We start from the raw sequence: 19,464 nt of genomic DNA, 5'->3' as shown, positions 1-19,464 counted from the left end.
GCAGTCCAGTGTCACGGAGTTCACAGTCACCATGTTGCCTGTCTGTGTTCTAAGACGATTACCCTCCTTGGGGGAAGTTAGTATTGAGGCTCAGCTACCGTATTGCCCCAAATATAAGCCGCACCTTTAAAATTAATACCCGAGGAGGAGCAGGGGCCAAGGGGGGCCAAGGAGGCAGCACCTCCCCTTACGGTTATGGCTTTTAAAATGAGGCTGCATTTTAAATGGCATTTTAACCTGTATTTTAAATTGTTTTTTCTTTTTCTTTTTTCTTATTATGTTTTCACTTAAATTTTATTGGTGTTAGCCGCCCTGAGCCTGGCTCTGGCTGGAGAGGGCAGGGTATAAATAAAATTTCTTATTATTATTGTTTCATCGTATTATTATTATTATTATTATTATTATTATTATTCGGCAGCGGCAGCGGAAGGCAGCAGCACTTCCAGAGGGTCAGCACCACTATGGCCCCCCAACGGGATGGGTGAAAAGAGGTGGCTGCTGGCAGGACTCATATGCCCCTCAGCGGGCTAAAGCCAGGCAGCATCTCAGGCTAGCGCCAGTCCCAGCACAGAGGCTGGATCTCCTGTTCCTCCTCTTAGCAGCAGACCTCATTCTCTCTCTTCCCTTCCTTCCTCCTTGCCTCCTTCTGGCTCCCTCTCAGGGAGCCAGCCCAGCCAAAACCAGGCAACACCCAGGGGCAAGCCTGCCGCTCCAAGCCAATTTTTGTAAGGTCGTGAATATAAGCCGTACTTTTTAACTTTTCATGGTCAGAATATGGAAGGAAAAAAAGTGTGGCTTGTATTCAGGCCAATACGGTACTACTTCCATCCTTCACTGAAAGGGGGCCAGGATCCACGCTTTCTGGGAAACAGACCTGGTTTCCCTGCAATCATGCTATGGGGGAGATTTTAATCCTGCGATAATATTTGCACTCCAGATGGATTTATTTTTAGCACATGCTCCTCTGTTCGCTTAGTTTCCCTTACTGTTGACAGTGTGCCATGCTGGGAAGTGGTTGAGTTGTCAAGATTTGTTTCGGTTTCTTTCCCCTTCTTACGTAGGGGAGGTCACTGGTACAGACATTAATTGATATGCACAGGTTCAAGAAGAAACAGGAAGGCACACTTCCTGCACTTGCACACGATGTAATGAATGGTAAATAAAAAATAGGGGCTTGCAAATCTCTCCCGTGGAAACATGCATTTTGTCTCACAGCTCACAAGAACGTAAAGAAGAGCCCTGCTGTGTTATTTGTTGAAGTGGGCTTCTTAGAATTAGACAGCATTTCCCAACTGGAGGAGTCCTCAAAGCAAATGTATTTATATATATTTCAGAAGCGTCATGCTATAAGACTTCAGAATTTCTTTTTTGTTAGGCACTGTAATAGAGACATGTGCGTGTATCATCTGTATACAGTGGTACCTCAGGTTAAGTACTTAATTCGTTCCAGAGGTCCGTTCTTTACCTGAAACTGTTCTTAACCTGAAGCACCACTTTAGCTAATGGGGCCTCCCGCTGCTGCCGCACGATTTCTGTTCTCATCCTGAAGCAAAGTTCTTAACCCAAGGTACTATTTCTGGGTTAGCGGAGTCTGCAACCTGAAGTGTCTGTAACCTGAAGCGTATGTAACCCGAGGTACCACTGTATATCTATATATATTTACTGCAAGAGTGTTCTGCAAATATTCCTTAACTAATTCACATGGTTTTCAATTTCCTTTAATCCTTCCTTTCTGGTAATTTTGTTCCTCTGCTACTCTTTCTGGCTAATAGGCACACACGCACCATGTCCTTATCTCTCTTTTTTCCATCTGAGTGTTAGGATTCCCTTGAGCGGTTGTGTTGACCTGATGTAACAGCAGGGTGACCGGCTGGTTTAGGATCTGGGACAGACACAAGCAACAGACAGAATGAGTGCAACTGAGCCTATGCACACAGATTCTCCCTCTCCCCCCATCCAACATAAGAGCTTGCCCATAACTTTTTCTTTTTCTTTCTTTAAATGGCAGACAGGCATCTTCATAAATAAATTAGAAGTGTAGAATCGTTGAGTTGGAAGACGCCTCAAGAGACATCTTGGCCAAGGCCTTGAAGCAGCAAAATAATGATTGGTCTTGACATTTGCTGTGTTTAAACAACCCTACCATGGGTCAGATCAAGAGGCGGCAATGCACATGGGTGGTGGGGGGGTTTTTTTGGTGTGTATGTGTGTGTTTGGTGGATGTACTAAAATTGTGGGATATATAGGCAGCTGATGTGGTGGGGAGCCAGGCTTTCTAGTTAAGAGAGTGAAACAGACCATTAGTAGATTCAGGACAAAAGGAAGATAATATTTACACAATGCATAATAATAATAATAATAATAATTCTATCCCACCCCTCATCCAAAGATCACAGGGTGGTTTACAGTTTAATTAAAATTCTAGAATCTGCCCTTTTATCCCACAGAAACTAAGTTTACTCAGGAGCCCCGGGTGAGTGACCTTGTTGGGGGGCTGGACTATATTTTGAAGACCCCCCCCCACGACTCTTCCCTCCCTTCTCCACAGCACCGGATGAGCCCCAGTGGCTGCTTACCTGTGCCTTGTGAGTGGCAGGGGCTGGCGGTGGCAGTGGAGGGACAGTGAGCGGCATGAAAGGGCTGGCTCTGGAGAGGGGCTGCTTAAAATGGGGCTCAGCCAATTGCGGCTCAACAAAGCCCAGCCCACTTCCTCCTCTAGGCAGGGTGGGGAGAAGCCAGGAGGAGGAAGGGAGAAGGCGCTGCCATGGTGTGTGTGTGTGTGTGTGTGTGTGTGTGTGTAGGAATGGCGCAGCCCGAATGATCAGAATCCCCACGCCAATCCCGGACCCTCCACAGGCCAGATCCATAAGGCAATTGGGCCGGATCTGGCCCCCGGGCCTTAGTTTGCCGACCCATTTTCTAGCACATAGGTATTTCATAGGACAGAAATACCCCTACAAATAAAGAAATAAGATGCGCTTGGCAATTTTATCTTTAAAACTTCCTGTCAACTTGTGTGGGACAGTACAGTGCTACCTCTGGATGCGAACGGGATGCATTCCGGAGCCCCGTTCGCATCCTGAAGAGAATGCAACCCGTGTCTGCAGGTCGCAATTTGCCGCTTCTGCACATGCGCGTGACATCATTTTGAGCATCTGCGCATGCGTGAGTGGCGAAACCCGGAAGTAACGGGTTCCGTTACTTTCAGGTCGCTGTGGAGTGCAACCCGAAAACGCTCAACCTGAAGCAACTTTAACCCGAGGTATGACTGTACTGGCTCCTACTGTCCTGGATCTAAGAGATATTTTAAACATTGGATACACTGGCCATTTCCCAGACCTTGGGTACAGCAGCCCAGCTTTGGAGAACTTACGTATTTATGTTGTTGTTGTTTAATCATTTAGTCGTGTCCAACTCTTTGTGACCCCATGGACCGGAGCACGCCAGGCACTCCTGTCTTCCACTGCCTCCCGCAGTTTAGTCAGCTTCATGCTGGTAGCTTCGAGAACACTGTCCAACCATCTCGTCCTCTGTCGTCCCTTTCTCCTTGTGCCCTCCATCTTTCCCAACATCAGGGTCTTTTCCAGGGAGTCTTCTCTTCTCATGAGGTGGCCAAAGTATTGGAGCCTCAGCTTCACGATCTGTCCTTCCAGTGAGCTGTGAGAAGATTAGCAGTATCTAATTTGAGGTGTGTGTGTTTTAAAGAGCTCTCAGATGGATACCATCCAGACATAGCAATGTGTTCATTTTTTCATTTGTCATAAGGCTCGGAACTGAAAAGCTCCGCTTGAACCAGAACTCCATTCTCATTACGCTTTGATTGCAAAGCTTTCTGATGAGATCAAGGCCGAGCATCAAAAGACCCTCAGCGAGGTTTGCTTGTCTTGACGTAACCCAGAGAGGCAAAAGCATCCCCTATGGGCTTGTTCTCACAACCGTTGAGCGGCAGCCCAGCTCTTCCTTGAAAAGAGGTTTTTGGCTTTGATATCGTTCATAATGTTTGGAGTGTTTAACATGCATTAATACTTGAGCTCTGCTCGGTACCACTTCTGAAGAGCGTAGGTGGTTCAGCTGCGGGTTTTTAATGAAACAGGAATTAAATCGTTAAGTGGAAGCCTTCTAGCAAAAGCAGGGTTGGAAATGCGCGGTCCTTCAGGGGAGGTGAGCTCCTCGACTGCAGCCCATTGTCTCCAGAGTGCCTTCTCTTAGCATCACCTTCCACATGATGTAACAAACAGGTTTGTAGTTGCCTCGTGGGAGACAGTCCCTGTCTCCTGATGCAGATGGCTTGATGAGTAAATAGTGGGAAAGGAATGGCCAGGAGCCAGAGACCTGAGGAAGTGAAGTGATAATAGAGCAGAGAAGTGGCGCGTTATTCTGTTTTCTTTTTTAATCCTGGGAAACGAGAAAGTTTGTGCGGAAATTGCCTGGTAATGACCCCCTGCCCTCCTTTGGTGCATCAGATTATTTTTCGACGAACAGTATAGGCTGCACACTTTCTTGGGCGAAAAAATATCTCATCGCTGTTGTACACGCCTTGATTTAGCCTCGACTTGAACTGCTGTAATACCCTCTGCTTGGAGCTGCCCTAGAAGAGCGTTTGGAAGCCACAACGGCTGCTTGCAAATGCTGGTTTTAGTTTCCCTGACTCCCAGTTTGTTTCTGGGTTCAATTAAGAGTGCTGGTTTTAATCTTTTACCCCTAAACCTGTTTGCTAGTGATTATGATTATGAATTGTGGCTTTTTGATCAATACACTGGCAGACTGTGCTGAAATTTGAAGGGTGGGAAAGAACTGTATGTTGGTATGTTGCCTCATATTATATAATAATAATAATAATAATAATAATAATAATAATAATAATAATTATTATTATTTATATCCCGCCCTCCCCAGCCGAAGCTGGGCTCAGGGCGGCTAACAACAATCAAATAATCCAGCATTCTAAATTATGTCAGCCTCCAGAGATTTTCAGGGTTAAAAAGGTTGCAAACTGATTCCCCCACACCCCACAGAAACAAAACAAAATCGAGGGCCAAACTTTTGCCAGATTTCAGGAAGTGGCTTTCACATCAGGTGAAAGAACATAAAATGTGAAGAACAGGTAAGGAAAGGTCATGAAAATGGGATAAAATGCAGTCTGACTGCAGCTGTAATGTGATGAAACTCACACTGGACGTTCTTTTAACAAGACTCTTTCTTTCTTTCTTTCTTTCTTTCTTTCTTTCTTTCTTTCTTTCTTTCTTCTGCTTCCCCAGGTCAGTCTGAATGATTCCCACAACCAGATGGTCGTTCACTGGGCTGGAGAGAAGAGCAACGTCATCGTCGCTTTGGCACGTGATAGCTTAGCCTTCCTAGGCCCCAAGTTAAGTGATGTAAGTAATTATGTCTGGGGGGGGGGGAGTTCTGTTTTTGTTTATAAAATAAGTTTAAGGTGGAAAATAACACAGATAACCAAACTTTGACACAGTTAGTTGCTTGGCATGGATTAATGCTCCAGCCCTCAAATCAGTTTCCAACTAGTGCCTAATTTCTGTTTTGTACTGTTTTTGGCACCCTGCTAAAATCTTCTTCATGTAGGCAAGTATAGCCAATTATGTAAAGCTGACATGTATTTTTTACATGTAATTTTATTTTATAGCATATCTTTTAAACTATGGATTTAATTTATATTGTGATTCCCCTCACTCTGGGGTCATTGCTTTTAAGTTCTGACTTATTAGTAATTTTAATGCATACTTTATATAAACCACTTTAGAGGGTTTTTTTAAAACAAACAAACAAACAAACAAACAAACAAACAAACAATTAAACAGTATGGTAATGAGATGAAATAATAAAATAGGCCTTGATAAGTAGGCAGCTATCGAAGCCGTTTCAGGCTCTCCCCAAAGTGTGCCCCAATCATTTTAGGCAATATTAACTTGTACTTGTGGTAGGCATGGCTCAGTTGTATTTAGTTTATTGTAAGCTGCCTTGTTGTACACCACTTTTGGCACGGAGAGGTTTATAAATCTGCAAATGAATAAAACAAGGAAACAATTGCTGCTTCCTTTGGCATTTACAAATGAGTGAAAAAGCAGGGCTCCAATTGTCTTTTGAAAAGGATGCTACTGCACAGGGAGTTGCAAAGATACTGGAGTTATCAGCAACTTACTAGAAAAAGCTGTCATTAAATATTACTCCTCCTGGGAAAATGATTCCATTCCCACTGTCTCCTCTGAGCTTCTTCCTCTGCCGCAGTCTCTCCTCAGCTACTTAACACATTGGTGCATTGTGGGATAGGATAGGATATGGTATGGAATCAGAGGGAGGTAATGGGGAGAGAGGCTGGGACGTGGGTGACGCTGTGGGTTAAACCACAGAGCCTAGGACTTGCCAATCAGAAGGTCGGTGGTTCGAATCCCCGCGGCTGGGTGAGCTCCCGTTGCTCGGTCCCTGCTCCTGCCAACCTAACAGTTCAAAAGCACGTCAAAGTGCAAGTAGATAAATAGGTACCGCTCCGGTGGGAAGGTAAACAGTGTTTCCGTGCGCTGCTCTGGTTTACCAGAAGCAGCTTAGTCATGGGAAGCTGTTCGCCAGCTCCCTCGGCCAATAAAGCGAGATGAGCTCCACAACCCCAGATTCGGCCACGACTGGACCTAATGATCAGGGGCCCCTTTACCTTTATCTTTAATGGGGGAGAGGGCCTCTTTATAGGAACCATTCCTGTAGATTGCACGACATCATTCATTTTGGAACTGGGAGTGGGCAGGGAGGAGTCGGAAATCTTTAACGAAACCAGAAGGTCAAATTTCAAAGTAATTATGTTTTATCAGCTCAGTATAACAAATAGTAAAGGTGCCGTCACCTTCTCTGTTGTTGGAAAGCTCCACAAGGGCAGAGACCTGCCTTTTGTTCACTTACATTATTCTGTGTACCGTAAGTTGCCATGCATTAATGGTTCTGTATAAATATGACAAAAATGATACTACTTAAGAACAATGAGGAAGATGGTCTGTTGAGCTGGTCCATCTAGCTTGGTGCTGTCTAGGGTTCCAGACAGGGAATAATTCCCAGCCGTACCCAGAAATTCTGGGGATCGAACCTGGAACCTGCATGCAAAACAGATACTCACTACCAGTGAGCTATGGCCCTTCAGGAACAAGCAATAGTTGTATGGTAGCAGATGCCTGTTCTCTGATTTGCAAACTCACTTCCCTTCTCCCTCCCAGACCTGTTCCTCTTCCATTTGTTGTAGCTAAGGGTGAGCAGCTGCAATAGTCCGTCCTGTCTCCTGAGCAAGCCTGAGGACGCTCAGTTGACACCGTTCTTAATACAGTGGTACCTCGCAAGACGAAATTAATTCGTTTTGTAAGTTTTTTCGCCTTGCGATTTTTTTTGTCTTGCGAAGCACGGATTTTGGAAAAGCTTCAAAAATACCAAAGTCTTCAAAAACCTCAAAAAAGGCTACCACACCGCGTGCTATGAGTTGCTCCTCGAAGTCAAGTCGCAACTGCACCATCTGAATGCACGGTTTCAAGAAAAAGGAAACAAACTTCCAAGACAAAGGAAACAAACTTGCAAGACGTTTCCATCTTGCGAAGCAAGCCCATAGGGAAATCCGTCTTGCGAAGCAACTCAAAAAACGAAAAACTCTTTCGTCTTGTGAGTTTTTCGTCTTACGAGGCATTCGTCTTGCGAGGTAGAAGAGTTTGGATTTGATACCCTGCCTTTCACTCCCTTTAAGGAGTCTCAAAGCGGCTAACATTCTCCTTGCCCTTCCTCCCCCACAACAAACACTCTGTGAGGTGAGTGGGGCTGAGAGACTTCAAAGAAGTGTGACTGGCCCAAGGTCACCCAGCAGCTGCATGTGGAGGAGCGGAGACTCGAACCCAGTTCCCCAGATTACGAGACTACCGCTCTTAACCACTACACCACACTGGCTCTTGTATCACTGTACAAGGTACCACTGTACAAGGAGGCAGCCGCCATAGCTCTGCACCATGAAGCCCCCAGTGCAATGCTATAGCAGCTCCTTCCTCTCGCCCTGGTAAAGAAAAATAATTCTCAAATTCCTTGGTTTTTTAATCTATTTTTTTAAAAGAACCACATGATTTGGTGGGGTGGAACGGTCTTTGTGTGTGTGTGTGTGCGGTTTGTAACATTAGCATCTTTCCTTGCCAGGTTTATATTTCTTACGACTATGGGAAAACCTTTAAAAAGATATCGGAGAAATTCAATTTTGGCCCGAGGAACAGCAGCCAAGCAGTGATTGCTCAATTCTACCACAGCCCAGCTGACAACAAGAGGGTAAGAAATTAGAAATCGTTTGAATTTGTAAACAAAGGATTTCAACTGCACACACCCTAGATTTAAATAAGGGTGTTCTAAATATTTTGGGTTACGTTCCACATTTTTCCTGAAAAAGATCTAATTCAAGTATTTGGCTCTTTCCCTCCCTTCCCCCACTTTGACCTTTGCTTCTTTCTCTTTTCTGGGCTGGTTACATGGTTAATCCCACCTAACTGGGGGATCTCCTGAGCAGTGCTCAATGTGGTTTGACAGTCCTTCTTCCCAGGGCATTCTGGGAACTTGTAGCACTGTGAGAGGAAAAGGGGTCTCCTTACAACTCTGAGCACCATGAACAATCGACAGCTCCCAGGATCCTTTGGGAGAAAGCCATGCTTGTCGTGTGTTGAATGTGTGGTGTGAATGTGGTAAAGGCAAGAGACGCATCCGTTGCTCCACCCACTTTTGTCTCTGGCCCCACCCGCCCCAGGCATGCGGCCCCTGGAAGCCTGCCTGTGAGGCCATGTGGCCCTGCTATGATAAGTAGATGTTATGGAAGGAGATGCTGTACTTGTGGTTTCCATTTTTGGCAGCGGCTGTGAGGTTTGTTTTGTAATGTCTAGTTCCATCCTTGGATGAGCTTCTCTGTTTGTGTAGAAAATGTCAATTAAACTCTAACCTCTCTCCCCCAGCTCCTTGTTTTGACCTCTGCGAAGTCTTCGCTTCACCGTTTTGGTCAGTGATGTAGCGTCTCTGCCGTGCCTTCACAGCAGAGCAAGAGGTCTAAGTGTGTGCCATACTGAGGCAGAACAGTAGAAATCGCTGCAACCAAACAGCTGTTTGTTGTTGTTGTTGTTGTTGTTGTTGTTGTTGTTGTTGTTGTTGTTTAGTCGTTTAGTCGTGTCCAACTCTTCGTGACCCCATGGACCAGAGCACGCCAGGCACTCCTGTCTTCCACTGCCTCCCGCAACTTGGTCAAACTCATGCTGGTAGCTTCGAGAACACTGTCCAACCATCTTGTCCTCTGTCGTCCCCTTCTCCTTGTGCCCTCCATCTTTCCCAGCATCAGGGTCTTTTCCAGGGAGTCTTCTCTTCTCATGAGGTGGCCAAAGTATTGGAGCCTCAGCTTCACGATCTGTCCTTCCAGTGAGCACTCATGGCTGATTTCCTTAAGAATGTATATGTTTGGTCTTCTTGCAGTCCATGGGACTCTCAGGAGTCTCCTCCAGCACCATAATTCAAAAGCATCAATTCTTCGGCGATCAGCCTTCTCTATGGTCCAGCTCTCACTTCCATACATCACTACTGGGGAAACCATAGCTTTTACTATACGGACCTTTGTTGGCAAGGTGATGTCTCTACTTTTTAAGATGCTGTCTAGAAACAGCTGTTTACCTAACAGCAAATGAGTTCGTGTAGCTGAGGGAAAATATTTGTCTCCTGAGGATTACAGATTGCGTTTGATCAAGAAAACTGACTATTTTGAGGTGGGGAGATGGGAGAGGGCAGAATAGAAAACAAAAATCTTCCGTCGTTTTTTAAAAAAATTCTCTCAGCGAAAGCAAAGGCTGTACAGTTGTCTTCTGTGGCAGATGTGAATCACAAACTAGCTTTGATGGGTGCCTTGCAGAAATGAAGTCGCCAGACTTGTCATCTCCACCACTGAAGGAGGGAGGCCTAGTCTAGCATTTAACTCCATAACCTGCCCGTCCTGTCCCCTGTCCCCCCAACCATCTGGTACTAAGGGAAGGTCTAAATTGCACATTTTGAATTTTATTGTGCTATTATCTTCTTTAGTGGGTTGTGCAAACTGTTGTTCTGAATAATGCTTTGAATAGGGTAGGGGGCACTGGGGATGAGTTTGTAGAACCAAGAGGGCAGTGGATGAATTTTTTATTTTTTTATTTGGAACCACTGTTTTAAAATACAATTTATTGTATCGGTGAGGGATTCTGGCTACAGAAACTGGCGAAAATGTAACAAAAAGTGGCATACTGTTTTTTGTTGTGTGTGTATGCAACTTTCACATCCAAACAATTCTGCTAAGATCTGCATGCTGATTTCTGAAGACCCACTGATTTTTTTGTCCTACCCCTTCCTCCTTTCCCCTTTACAGTACATCTTCGTTGATGCCTTCACTCAGTACCTCTGGCTTACCACGGACTTCTGCAACACCATCCAGGGCTTCTCCATTCCGTTCAAAGCGGCAGATCTGCTTTTGCACAGCCGACTCCCAAACCTGATCTTGGGATTTGACAAGACCCATCCCAATAAGCAGGCGAGTAGATCACTGACGGATGCACATGCCGAAGGCTCCCGATTTTCTTTCTGTGCGTGCTTTTCTTTCTGTGCATGGGGAGTGTGTGTCCTGTGAATGGGATGCTCTGCGTGGGAAGGTGCCTCGGTGATCACGCGGAGCATAGTTAAACTGTGGAACTCCCTCCCACTGGATGCAATGACGGCCACCTACCTGGATGGCTTTAAAAGAGAAACTGGACAAATTCACAGAGGATACAGCTATCAGTGACTACTAGGCATGATGGCTCTGCTCTGTCTCCATAGTCAGAGGCAGTAAGACTTCTGAATGCTAGTTATTGGGAATTGCAGGTGGGGTGAGTGCTGCTGTTGCACTAAGGTCTTGCTTGTGGGCTTCCTACTTGGCCACTTCTGCTTGGCCAATGTGAGAACAGGATACTGGCCTAGACACAGCATTGGCCTGAACCAGCAGGGCTCGTCTTACGTTCTTAATCATTTGTCTGTCTTTTGTGTTTTAGGTTGTTAACCCCGTTCAGAACCCAACTCTTTTAGAGCATGAGATTCTTAATCTTAGGATTGTGGGTTCGAGCCTAATAATAATAATAATAATAATAATAATAATAATAATAGATATATGATATATGATATCTTTATTGTCATTGTCCCATGCAGAACAATGAAATTCTAAAGCTACATAAAACTACATAAAAACTACATAAAACAACATAAAAACTACATAAAACATTCAAAAACCCCTAAAAACTCTGATGATGATGATGATGATGATGATGATAATAATAATAGTTTTATTTATACCCCTTCCACCCTGGCCAGAGCCAGGCTCAGGGCGGCTACAGCAAAAACATAATAGGAAAAAACCCCAATTTAAAATACAGGTTAAAATGCATCCCACAAGGAGCAAAAGATCCTGCATTGCAGGGAGTTGGACTAGATGATCCTTGAGGTCCCTTCCAGCTCTGCAATTCCGTGATTTTAACTTGGTGCCGTCTAGATATTTTGAGCTGCATCTCCCACCACCCCTGATCCTCGGCCATGTTGCGTGGTGGCAGTTGGAGTCCAGCAACATCTGGCAGGCACTATGTCTGATAGAGCATCTGCTTTACATGTAGAAGGCTCCAGGTTCAGCTCCTGACACCTCCTGTTGTTGGGGGTGGGGTGTATCCCCTGCCTGAAAATCTGGAGATCTGCTGCCAGTCAGTGTATACCAAAATGAGCTGGATAGGCCAGTGGTCTGACAGCTTCTCAGTTCTATGGAAAAGAGGCCTTCTGCAACCCTGCTCTTCTCAACCATACTGTGTTCAGAGCCTGGTGAAGGAAGAAATTAGGCCAACGATTCCCACTTCCCAGCAAGAAGCCTGCCTTTGTTCCTCTCCAGGCCTGCTCTGCATTGTTCTCACGCCTGGCTCTCGGAATGGGCAGGAGCCCGGGAGGTGGAGGGACGCCAGACAGCCTAACTCCGCTGCCCTGGTACTTGGCAGGAACAGCAGTGTTTGTCTTGTGTGGTCACATTTGGGTGGTTTTGCTTCCCCGCTCCCGCTTTCAATGTTTGGATGTTTCCTTCACCATAACTGAAAGGCGGTTAGCGCCCTGGGGTTGGTGGTAAAAGCTCGGAGACGATTTCTCGCTTTGACTCGGTTAGCCAGAGCGACACTTCTCGCCCTTGAAAAGAAAAAAGGGAGGAGAAATATCTCCCAGCTCCCAGCAACAGAAGGAAGCATCGCTTGCAACTTCTCCCTGGTCCTTTCCCTTGCCGGCGAGCTCTCCTCTCATTGTGTTCCTCCCTTTCCACCGACATTGGCTCTCCCTGATCTCAGCAGCCATGGCGCTTGCTACTCACTGGCAGGGTGAAATTGCTCATAAGCTCTTTCTGCACCAGATCCGCTTGGGGTTAAAAGAGCAGGCTGGCTCTGCAAAGCTTTCGTGAGATTTCACGGGGCCACCAGAGTTCCCACAAGCATCCCCAACCTTCCAGAGCCATCACACTGAGAGGGTTTTGCCTCTCAAGCAAGGCCTTTCCCCCCTGCCAGGTTATCTGGAATAATAATAATAATAATAATAATAATAATAATAATAATTTATTTATACCCCGCCCATCTGGCTGGGTTTCCCCCGCCACTCTGGGTGGCTTCCAACACAATATTAAAATACAACAATGCCTCAAACATTAAAAGTTTCCCTAAACAGGGCTGCCTTCAAATGTCGTCTAAAAGTCTGGTAGTTGTTTTCTTTGACATCTGGTGGAAGGGCATTCCACAGGGTGGGTGCCACTACCGAGAAGGCCCTCTGCCTAAAAAGGGCTTTAAGCACTCTGGCTTGCAACCTGGGCAAGGAGCTCTGGGAGCACAGGGGATTTTCTCCCCCTTCCCCACTTGCTACCTGCGGGGCAGCTCCAAGGATTTGGGTATCCCTGATTTTTGTGTACACATAGAACCCTTGGAACCGAACCCCTGCGTAAGATGCGGCTGTATTCGGCTTCCTTTGTGGTGGTCAGGACTTTGCAGGCTTATTGTAATTTGAACCAGAGTGGTTCATTGGATGGATGAGAGGGTAGTGTCTTCTTAACCACTGTGTGCTCATGTGGGTGAACACAGCTGTAGCCGCCAGTCCCCTAGCCAAGAATAAGGTGCAGCGTATCTCTTGCACTTTTAACTCCTTCCTGAACCCATCGTCCCGTATTTCTTTCTCTCAGCACCAGCCTTTGGCAGCCTGAGACAGCTTAATGCACAGCACCCGGGACCCACCCTGATCCATGCATTCCCCGGCCATCTGTGTTTGGCCGGTCCACCAGAATCCAAACATATTTCTCCATGTTCTAATTTCTTGCAGCTCTGGAAGTCAGATGATTTTGGGCAGACGTGGATAATGATTCAGGAGCACGTGAAATCGTTTTCCTGGTAAGTTGTGGAATTCTTTGCTGGCTTCTCAGGAGCCTCTTCTTCCTCCCCACCCATTGCAATGTCATCTACACCTCTTTCTGAGCAAGGGGCTTGAATCCTGGGCTCTGCTACTTCAGGATGAAGGTGGAGCCAGGATTCAAGCCCCTTGCTCAGAAAGAGGTGTAGATGACATTGCAGTGGGTGGGGAGGAAGAAGACGTGTGTGTTTTTTATTATTTTCTGCATCAGTAAGGGCTAGAAACAATACAGTGGTACCTCTGGTTACGAACTTAATTCGTTCCAGAGGCCCGTTCTTAAGCTGCAACCATTCTTATCCTGAGGTGTGCTTTCACTAATGGGGCCTCTCGCTGTGCGCATGCCTCCAGTGTGCAATTTCCGTTCATATCCCGGGGCAAAGTTCGCAGCCAGGAGCAGCTACTTCCGGGTTAGCGAAGCTCGTAACCTGAAGCGTTCATAACCAGAGGCACCACTGTATTTAGAAGTGTTTATTATACAGGTCTATCTCCCAAACAGATTACTGATCAGGTCTAAACACCTGTCAGGCTGCACGCTGTCTGGTGTTTCATGGAATTTGCAGATTAGAAACGTAAGCGATGAAATTTTGAGCAGCTGAGGTTTTCAAAAGCCACTGCAGGTTGCACCAAACTGTCTAGGAGAAGATGGCCCCTATTGCCCATTAAGTGGAGTAATGAAAATGACGAGCAGTAGTTTTAGAACAGACGAAAAGGTGGGGATATAAAGGTAATGCAACAATAATGGTATACATAGAAAAGATGGCTTCTTTTCTTTTCTTTTTCTGACAAGGGGTGTTGAACCATATGACAAACCCTACACAGTTTACATCGAGCGGCATGAGCCTACTCGGGCCTCCACAATCCTCCGCAGCACCGACTTCTTTCAAACCAGAGAAAACAAAGAGATTCTTCTCGAGGAGGTTGAAGACTTCCAGCTCAGGGAAAAGTATCTGTTTGCAACAAAATCTGTGGTAAGGAGCATCAAGTTGACGATCTATAGAGCAGGAGTGGGGAACCTCAGGCCTGGAACTCAACACGGCCCCCAAAGCCTCTCTGTTTGGCCCCTGGCAATCTTCACAGGCCATGCAAACCCTGCTCCTCTTTCACCCCTCAAATGTTTCTGCTTAGCCAGATCATGCCTCTTTCTTCCCTGAATGAATGGTAGAGAAGGGTTGTTGCTCCACCCACTTTTTCCTTTGGGCATGCCCACTACTGGCAAGTGGCCCTCGGAGGATTGCCCAGAAAGGAATGTGGCCCTCAAGTTTCCTGTCCCTGCTGTCGAGGGAGCAGCTTAAAAGAAAAGCACAACCCAAATTTATAAAGCAGCACAGTGCATAGATGTCAAGGAAGCAGAGCCAGATTTTTGAGCATCTACCACTGTCCCCAAACAATGCTCCAAAAACCTTTCTGCGTTAGCTACAGAAGAAGAGGAGGGGAACATGCTGTGAGCCTCAAAGGAAAGCATCAGAGTCTCCTTTGACTTTTGTTTGTGATCCAAATTTATTATCCCTTCATGGGGGTCTGGCAGGCAGCCTGTATGTGCTGCAATATTTTTCTGTTTAGGGAAAATTAAAATAACCAGAGGTTTGTCAATATAGACCACAGATAGGGAATCTTTGGTCCTCCAGATGTTGTCAGACTACAACTCCCATCATCCTGGAGGATTGGCCACGCTAGCTGGGGCTGATGGGAGTCCAATATCTGGAGGGCGTCAAGTTCCCCATGAATGAGCATCTTGGCCCAAATGCAAAATTTAACTCAGAAAGACATTACCATTGATGACTGTTTTAAACAGGGAACCCAGAATTTTTGGGTTAAAACCTCTCTTTCTCCTGTGCCTGCCATATTTTATTACCAGAAAATGCGCATTATGTAGTTGCAATTCTCTTGTGTGAGAGTCAGTGTGGGTACAGTGGTACCTCAGGTTACAGACGCTTCAGGTTACAGATGCTTCAGGTTATAGACTCCGCTAACCCAGAAATAGTACCTCAGGTTAAGAATTTTGCTTCAGGATGAGAACAGAAATTGCGTGGTGGCGGCGCGACGGCAGCAGCTGGAGGCCCCATTAGCTAAAGTGGTACCTCAGGTTAAGAACAGTTTCAGGTTAAGAACAGACCTCCAGAACAAATTAAGTTCTTAACCCAAGGTACCCACTGTATAATGGTTAGCAAGCTGGGCTGGGGCTTGTTTTTCAAGTCCATGCCTCAGCCCCTAATCATGCTTGGTGAGCTTCTAACCTACCTCACAGGGCCGTCATGAGGATAAAGGGGGGAGCATGTTCACTGCCCTGACCTCTTTGTAGGGAGAGCAAGCAGAAATAGCAGAACGAGCCTGAGTTTGTGGTTCAGGAGCAAGCAGGATGCAACAACAGGGTAAAAAAAATGCCAGCCTGCTTCTATTTGATTTTAGTACTTTAGGCAGATCTAGGTCAGTGTGAAACACGGAGGCTCTGGGAAGGAGAAGTTTAGATGCCTGTAAGTAATAGGCATATGTAGGTGGGAATGGGAGGGGGAATAGATGGGCAGGGTGTCATGGGAGAAGAAGAGCTTTTGCAGTACTATCGAGGAAAAGTATGTTAGTCAAGCAGAACGAGGCCCTGATAATATCTCCTGATTGTCTGGATAGAGGATGGAGAGGAGCATTTGAGCGTGCGTAGAAACTAGCTGACTACATACAGGCAACGCTTTCGTATGTTGCTCCGCCCACTTTTGCCCCTGGCCCTGCCCACCTTTGCACACGGCCCCCAGAAGGCCTGTTGTATGCTCACATCTGGGAGAGTAGCTGTAGCTCAGAGGTAGAGCTTGCCCCCCTCATTGCTGGACATCATGTTATTTTTCTTTCAGAGCTCTTAACGTGGGGTGCAGCTTGCCGACCTAGAAATAAGCTTTGCCACTCCCTCGCTCCCCCTACCCTGAATTTTCCGGTGTGGACGCTGCAGGCAGTGTAGCCCACTTTTGATCTCGACATCTCCAGTTGAAAACAAAAACTAATGATGGCTGATGGGAGAAAGCCTTCTTCTTTGTAGGGATTGGTAAACTTCTGGGACTACGACTAACATCATCCCTTCCTCATTGGCCATGCTGGCATGGGCTGATGGGAGTTGGAGTCCAACATCACATTGAGAGTCACAGGCTCCCCCACCCCTGAGCTGGATGGTTTGAATTGACACAGGGCAACTTCATATATGGGCCATGGTACAAAATGATGAAAATCACTTTCCCCCTCACTTCCGCCCCACTCTTCAGCCAGTTAAAAGTGTAGCCCTATGGGCTAGTTAGGGATGTGGGTGGCGCTGTGGGTTAAACCACAGAGCCTAGGACTTGCTGATCAGAAGGTTGGCGGTTCGAATCCCCACGACAGGGTGAGCTCCCGTTGCTCGGTCCCTGCTCCTGCCAACCTAGCAGTTTGAAAGCACGTCAAAGTGCAAGTAGATAAATAGGTACCACTCTGGCTCCCTTGGCCAATAAAGCGAGATGAGAACCGTAACCCCAGAGTTGGGCACGACTAGACCTAATGGTCAGGGGTCCCTTTACCTTTATGGGCTAGTTAAAACATTGCAACGCCACTTAATGACTTGAACCAGCAACTATGTGAATGTTGGCATAGGTGGGAATCCCAGAACCATCGTCATGTAATCCATCCCATTGTGGGTTTGAGTCACAGTGAGTTTGGAGAGGGAAAGTGGTTCCTGGCAGACTCCCAGGGAAGAGGGCAATTAAAATAATAATAAAACCCAGAAAACTGTGGTGTGTGCATACCTGTAAAAATAACTTGGCTAGATACAACCCAACATGGTTCCTTTCCCCCTGCTAGTGCTTCAATCCAGATGTGCCTACATTAGTTACTTGTAGCTAGGGATATTGGAGAATCCCAGTGGTGGCAGACATGGTGAATGTTTGCTCATTTGTCTCAAGTCTGCAAATGCTAATGTCTGCATATGAAACTTCCACCCACCCTCAATTTGCATTGCCCTTCCTTTGCATTGAAACGGCCTCAGTTCAGTATACCTGAAGGAGCGTCTCCACCTCCATCGTTCAGCCCGGACACAGAGGTCCAGCGCTGACGGCCTTCTGGCGGTTCCCTCGCTGTGAGAAGCCAAGTTACAGGGAACCAGGCAGAGGGCCTTCTTGGTAATGGCACCCGCCCTGTGGAACGCCCTCCCACCAGATGTCAAAGAGAAAAATAACTACCAAACTTTTGGAAGACATCTGCAGGCAGCCCTGTTTAGGGAAGCTTTTAATGTTTAATAGGTTATTGTATTTTAGTGTTTTGTTCGAAGCTGCCCAGAGTGGCTGGGGAAACCCAGCCAGATGGGCGGGATAATAATAATAATAATAATAATAATAATAATAATAATAATAATAATAATATTTTTTATTATTGAAATGAACAGTGTGGAGTAAGGCAGCAGGATCATAATTAATAATGTGATTTAACAACGTAATTAAATATGTCAAATTCCGCCACAGTGGAGAGCAAGCTGAATAATGTAATTTTTGCCGGACACTGAACCGCAGCAGAATGGAAACATGGATCGGGATGGAGGTCATTGCATACGTCCTTTGCTTTGTGACATTGAAATCCTGAAAGAGAAAGATTCAAAAGAGCCAACTCTCTTCCAGTTTACAATGGCTCCCTTGTTTGGCCATCTGACTTTTTTTAGGTTCGCCATAGGTGAGCAAGCAAGTAGCACTTTCCAAGGGTTGGAAATGGGTAACACCATTCAGGAAAGAAACCCTATGACTTCCCTTGCCATTTTATTCCATTGCTAAATCTATCTTCGTCTTGGGAACTGTCACCAAAATGTGCTTTCCTTTAACTTGGGAGTGGGCAGCAGGTCCATGTGGGAAGCTGTGCCTTCGTTGCGTGGCTTTGTTTATTTGTACAAGCTCGTAAATCAGGCACAGGCAAACTTGGCCCTCCAGGTGTTTTGGGACTACAACTCCCATCATCCCTGACCACTGGTCCTGTTAGCTAGGGATGATGGAGGTCCGAGTTTGCCTTAAATCCCAAAGCAGTGTTTCCCAAACTTGGGTCTCCAGCTGTTTTTGGACTACAACTCCCATCATCCCTAGTTAGCAAGACCAGTGGTCAGGGATGATGGGAATTGTAGTCCAAAGGCGGCTGGAGACCTAAGTTTGGGAAACACTGTTTTAAAGCCTTCTTTTGTAAACAATAACAAACTTAAGATTTATTAGGTACTCACTACTTTGATTTCTTCCCCCCAACCCCTTTTCTTCTCAGCATCTTTTAGGGACGCAGCAGCCATCCGTTCAGCTTTGGGTATCCTTTAACCGCAAGCAGATGCAAGCAGCCCAGTTTGTGACGAGGCACCCCATTAAGGTATTGACATGTGGGAGGGAAATCTTTTTGCTGTCAAGGGTCGCATTATCGCAGGAATAATCTGCTGGGGGCCGCATGTTGCTGGTGGGTGGGGTTTAAATCAGTTGTGGGCAGATTCAAAAGTGGGGGGCATCACTCCTTTCCTTTCTCATTCTCGCCTTTTTTCTCTCCATCTTCTTCCCTGCCCCAGGGAAGGACAGATTGCTCTTGAAGCAAGTCTGAGCTTGCAGGATCCCCCTGCCCCAAATTTCTTCCGTTATCCCCTCCCTCCATTTCAGCCTTCTTCCTCCATTTCTCCTGGCCTTCTTTCCCTACGGGTTCATCCCTCTTCCCCAGCATGAAATCAGATCATGTGCCACATATCCCTTATCCCCACTGTAAGGGATGGCTGCAATCAAAAGAGAAGGTTTGAAGAGATGTTTCAAACCCTTTGCTGCTTTTCATAACAATGGCTGCACTCCCATGCACCTTTTTTTTTCTTTTTAAAAAATAAAATTTTATTAACACTTTCCACAGTACAATAAAAGACAAGCTAATTTACCCAAAGAATACCATATTGGCCTGAATATAACTCTCACTTATATTCATCATGCGAAAGGCTGGGCTGGATGAATCCCAAGCCGGAATTAAGATCGCCGGAAGAAATATCAACAACCTCAGATA

At 46.1% G+C, this 19,464-nt stretch overlaps 1 protein-coding gene across 1 annotated transcript in view; it reads left to right on the top strand.

The window, feature by feature from the left end:
* SORL1 (sortilin related receptor 1) overlaps positions 1-19,464 on the top strand; it is a 115,585-nt gene that overhangs the window by 27,565 nt on the left and 68,556 nt on the right. Inside the window, exons 2-7 of the mRNA XM_079954896.1 lie at positions 5,259-5,375; positions 8,167-8,292; positions 10,388-10,549; positions 13,375-13,442; positions 14,249-14,429; positions 18,703-18,801. Coding sequence (XP_079811022.1) covers positions 5,259-5,375; positions 8,167-8,292; positions 10,388-10,549; positions 13,375-13,442; positions 14,249-14,429; positions 18,703-18,801 — 753 coding nt within the window. The remainder of the gene's footprint in view (positions 1-5,258; positions 5,376-8,166; positions 8,293-10,387; positions 10,550-13,374; positions 13,443-14,248; positions 14,430-18,702; positions 18,802-19,464) is intronic.

Source organism: Podarcis cretensis (genome assembly GCF_951804945.1).
Source record: "Podarcis cretensis genome assembly, chromosome: 15".
Lineage (NCBI taxonomy): Eukaryota > Metazoa > Chordata > Lepidosauria > Squamata > Lacertidae > Podarcis > Podarcis cretensis.
Note: the sequence above shows the minus strand (reverse complement) of the source record. Positions and strands in the feature narration are given on the sequence as shown.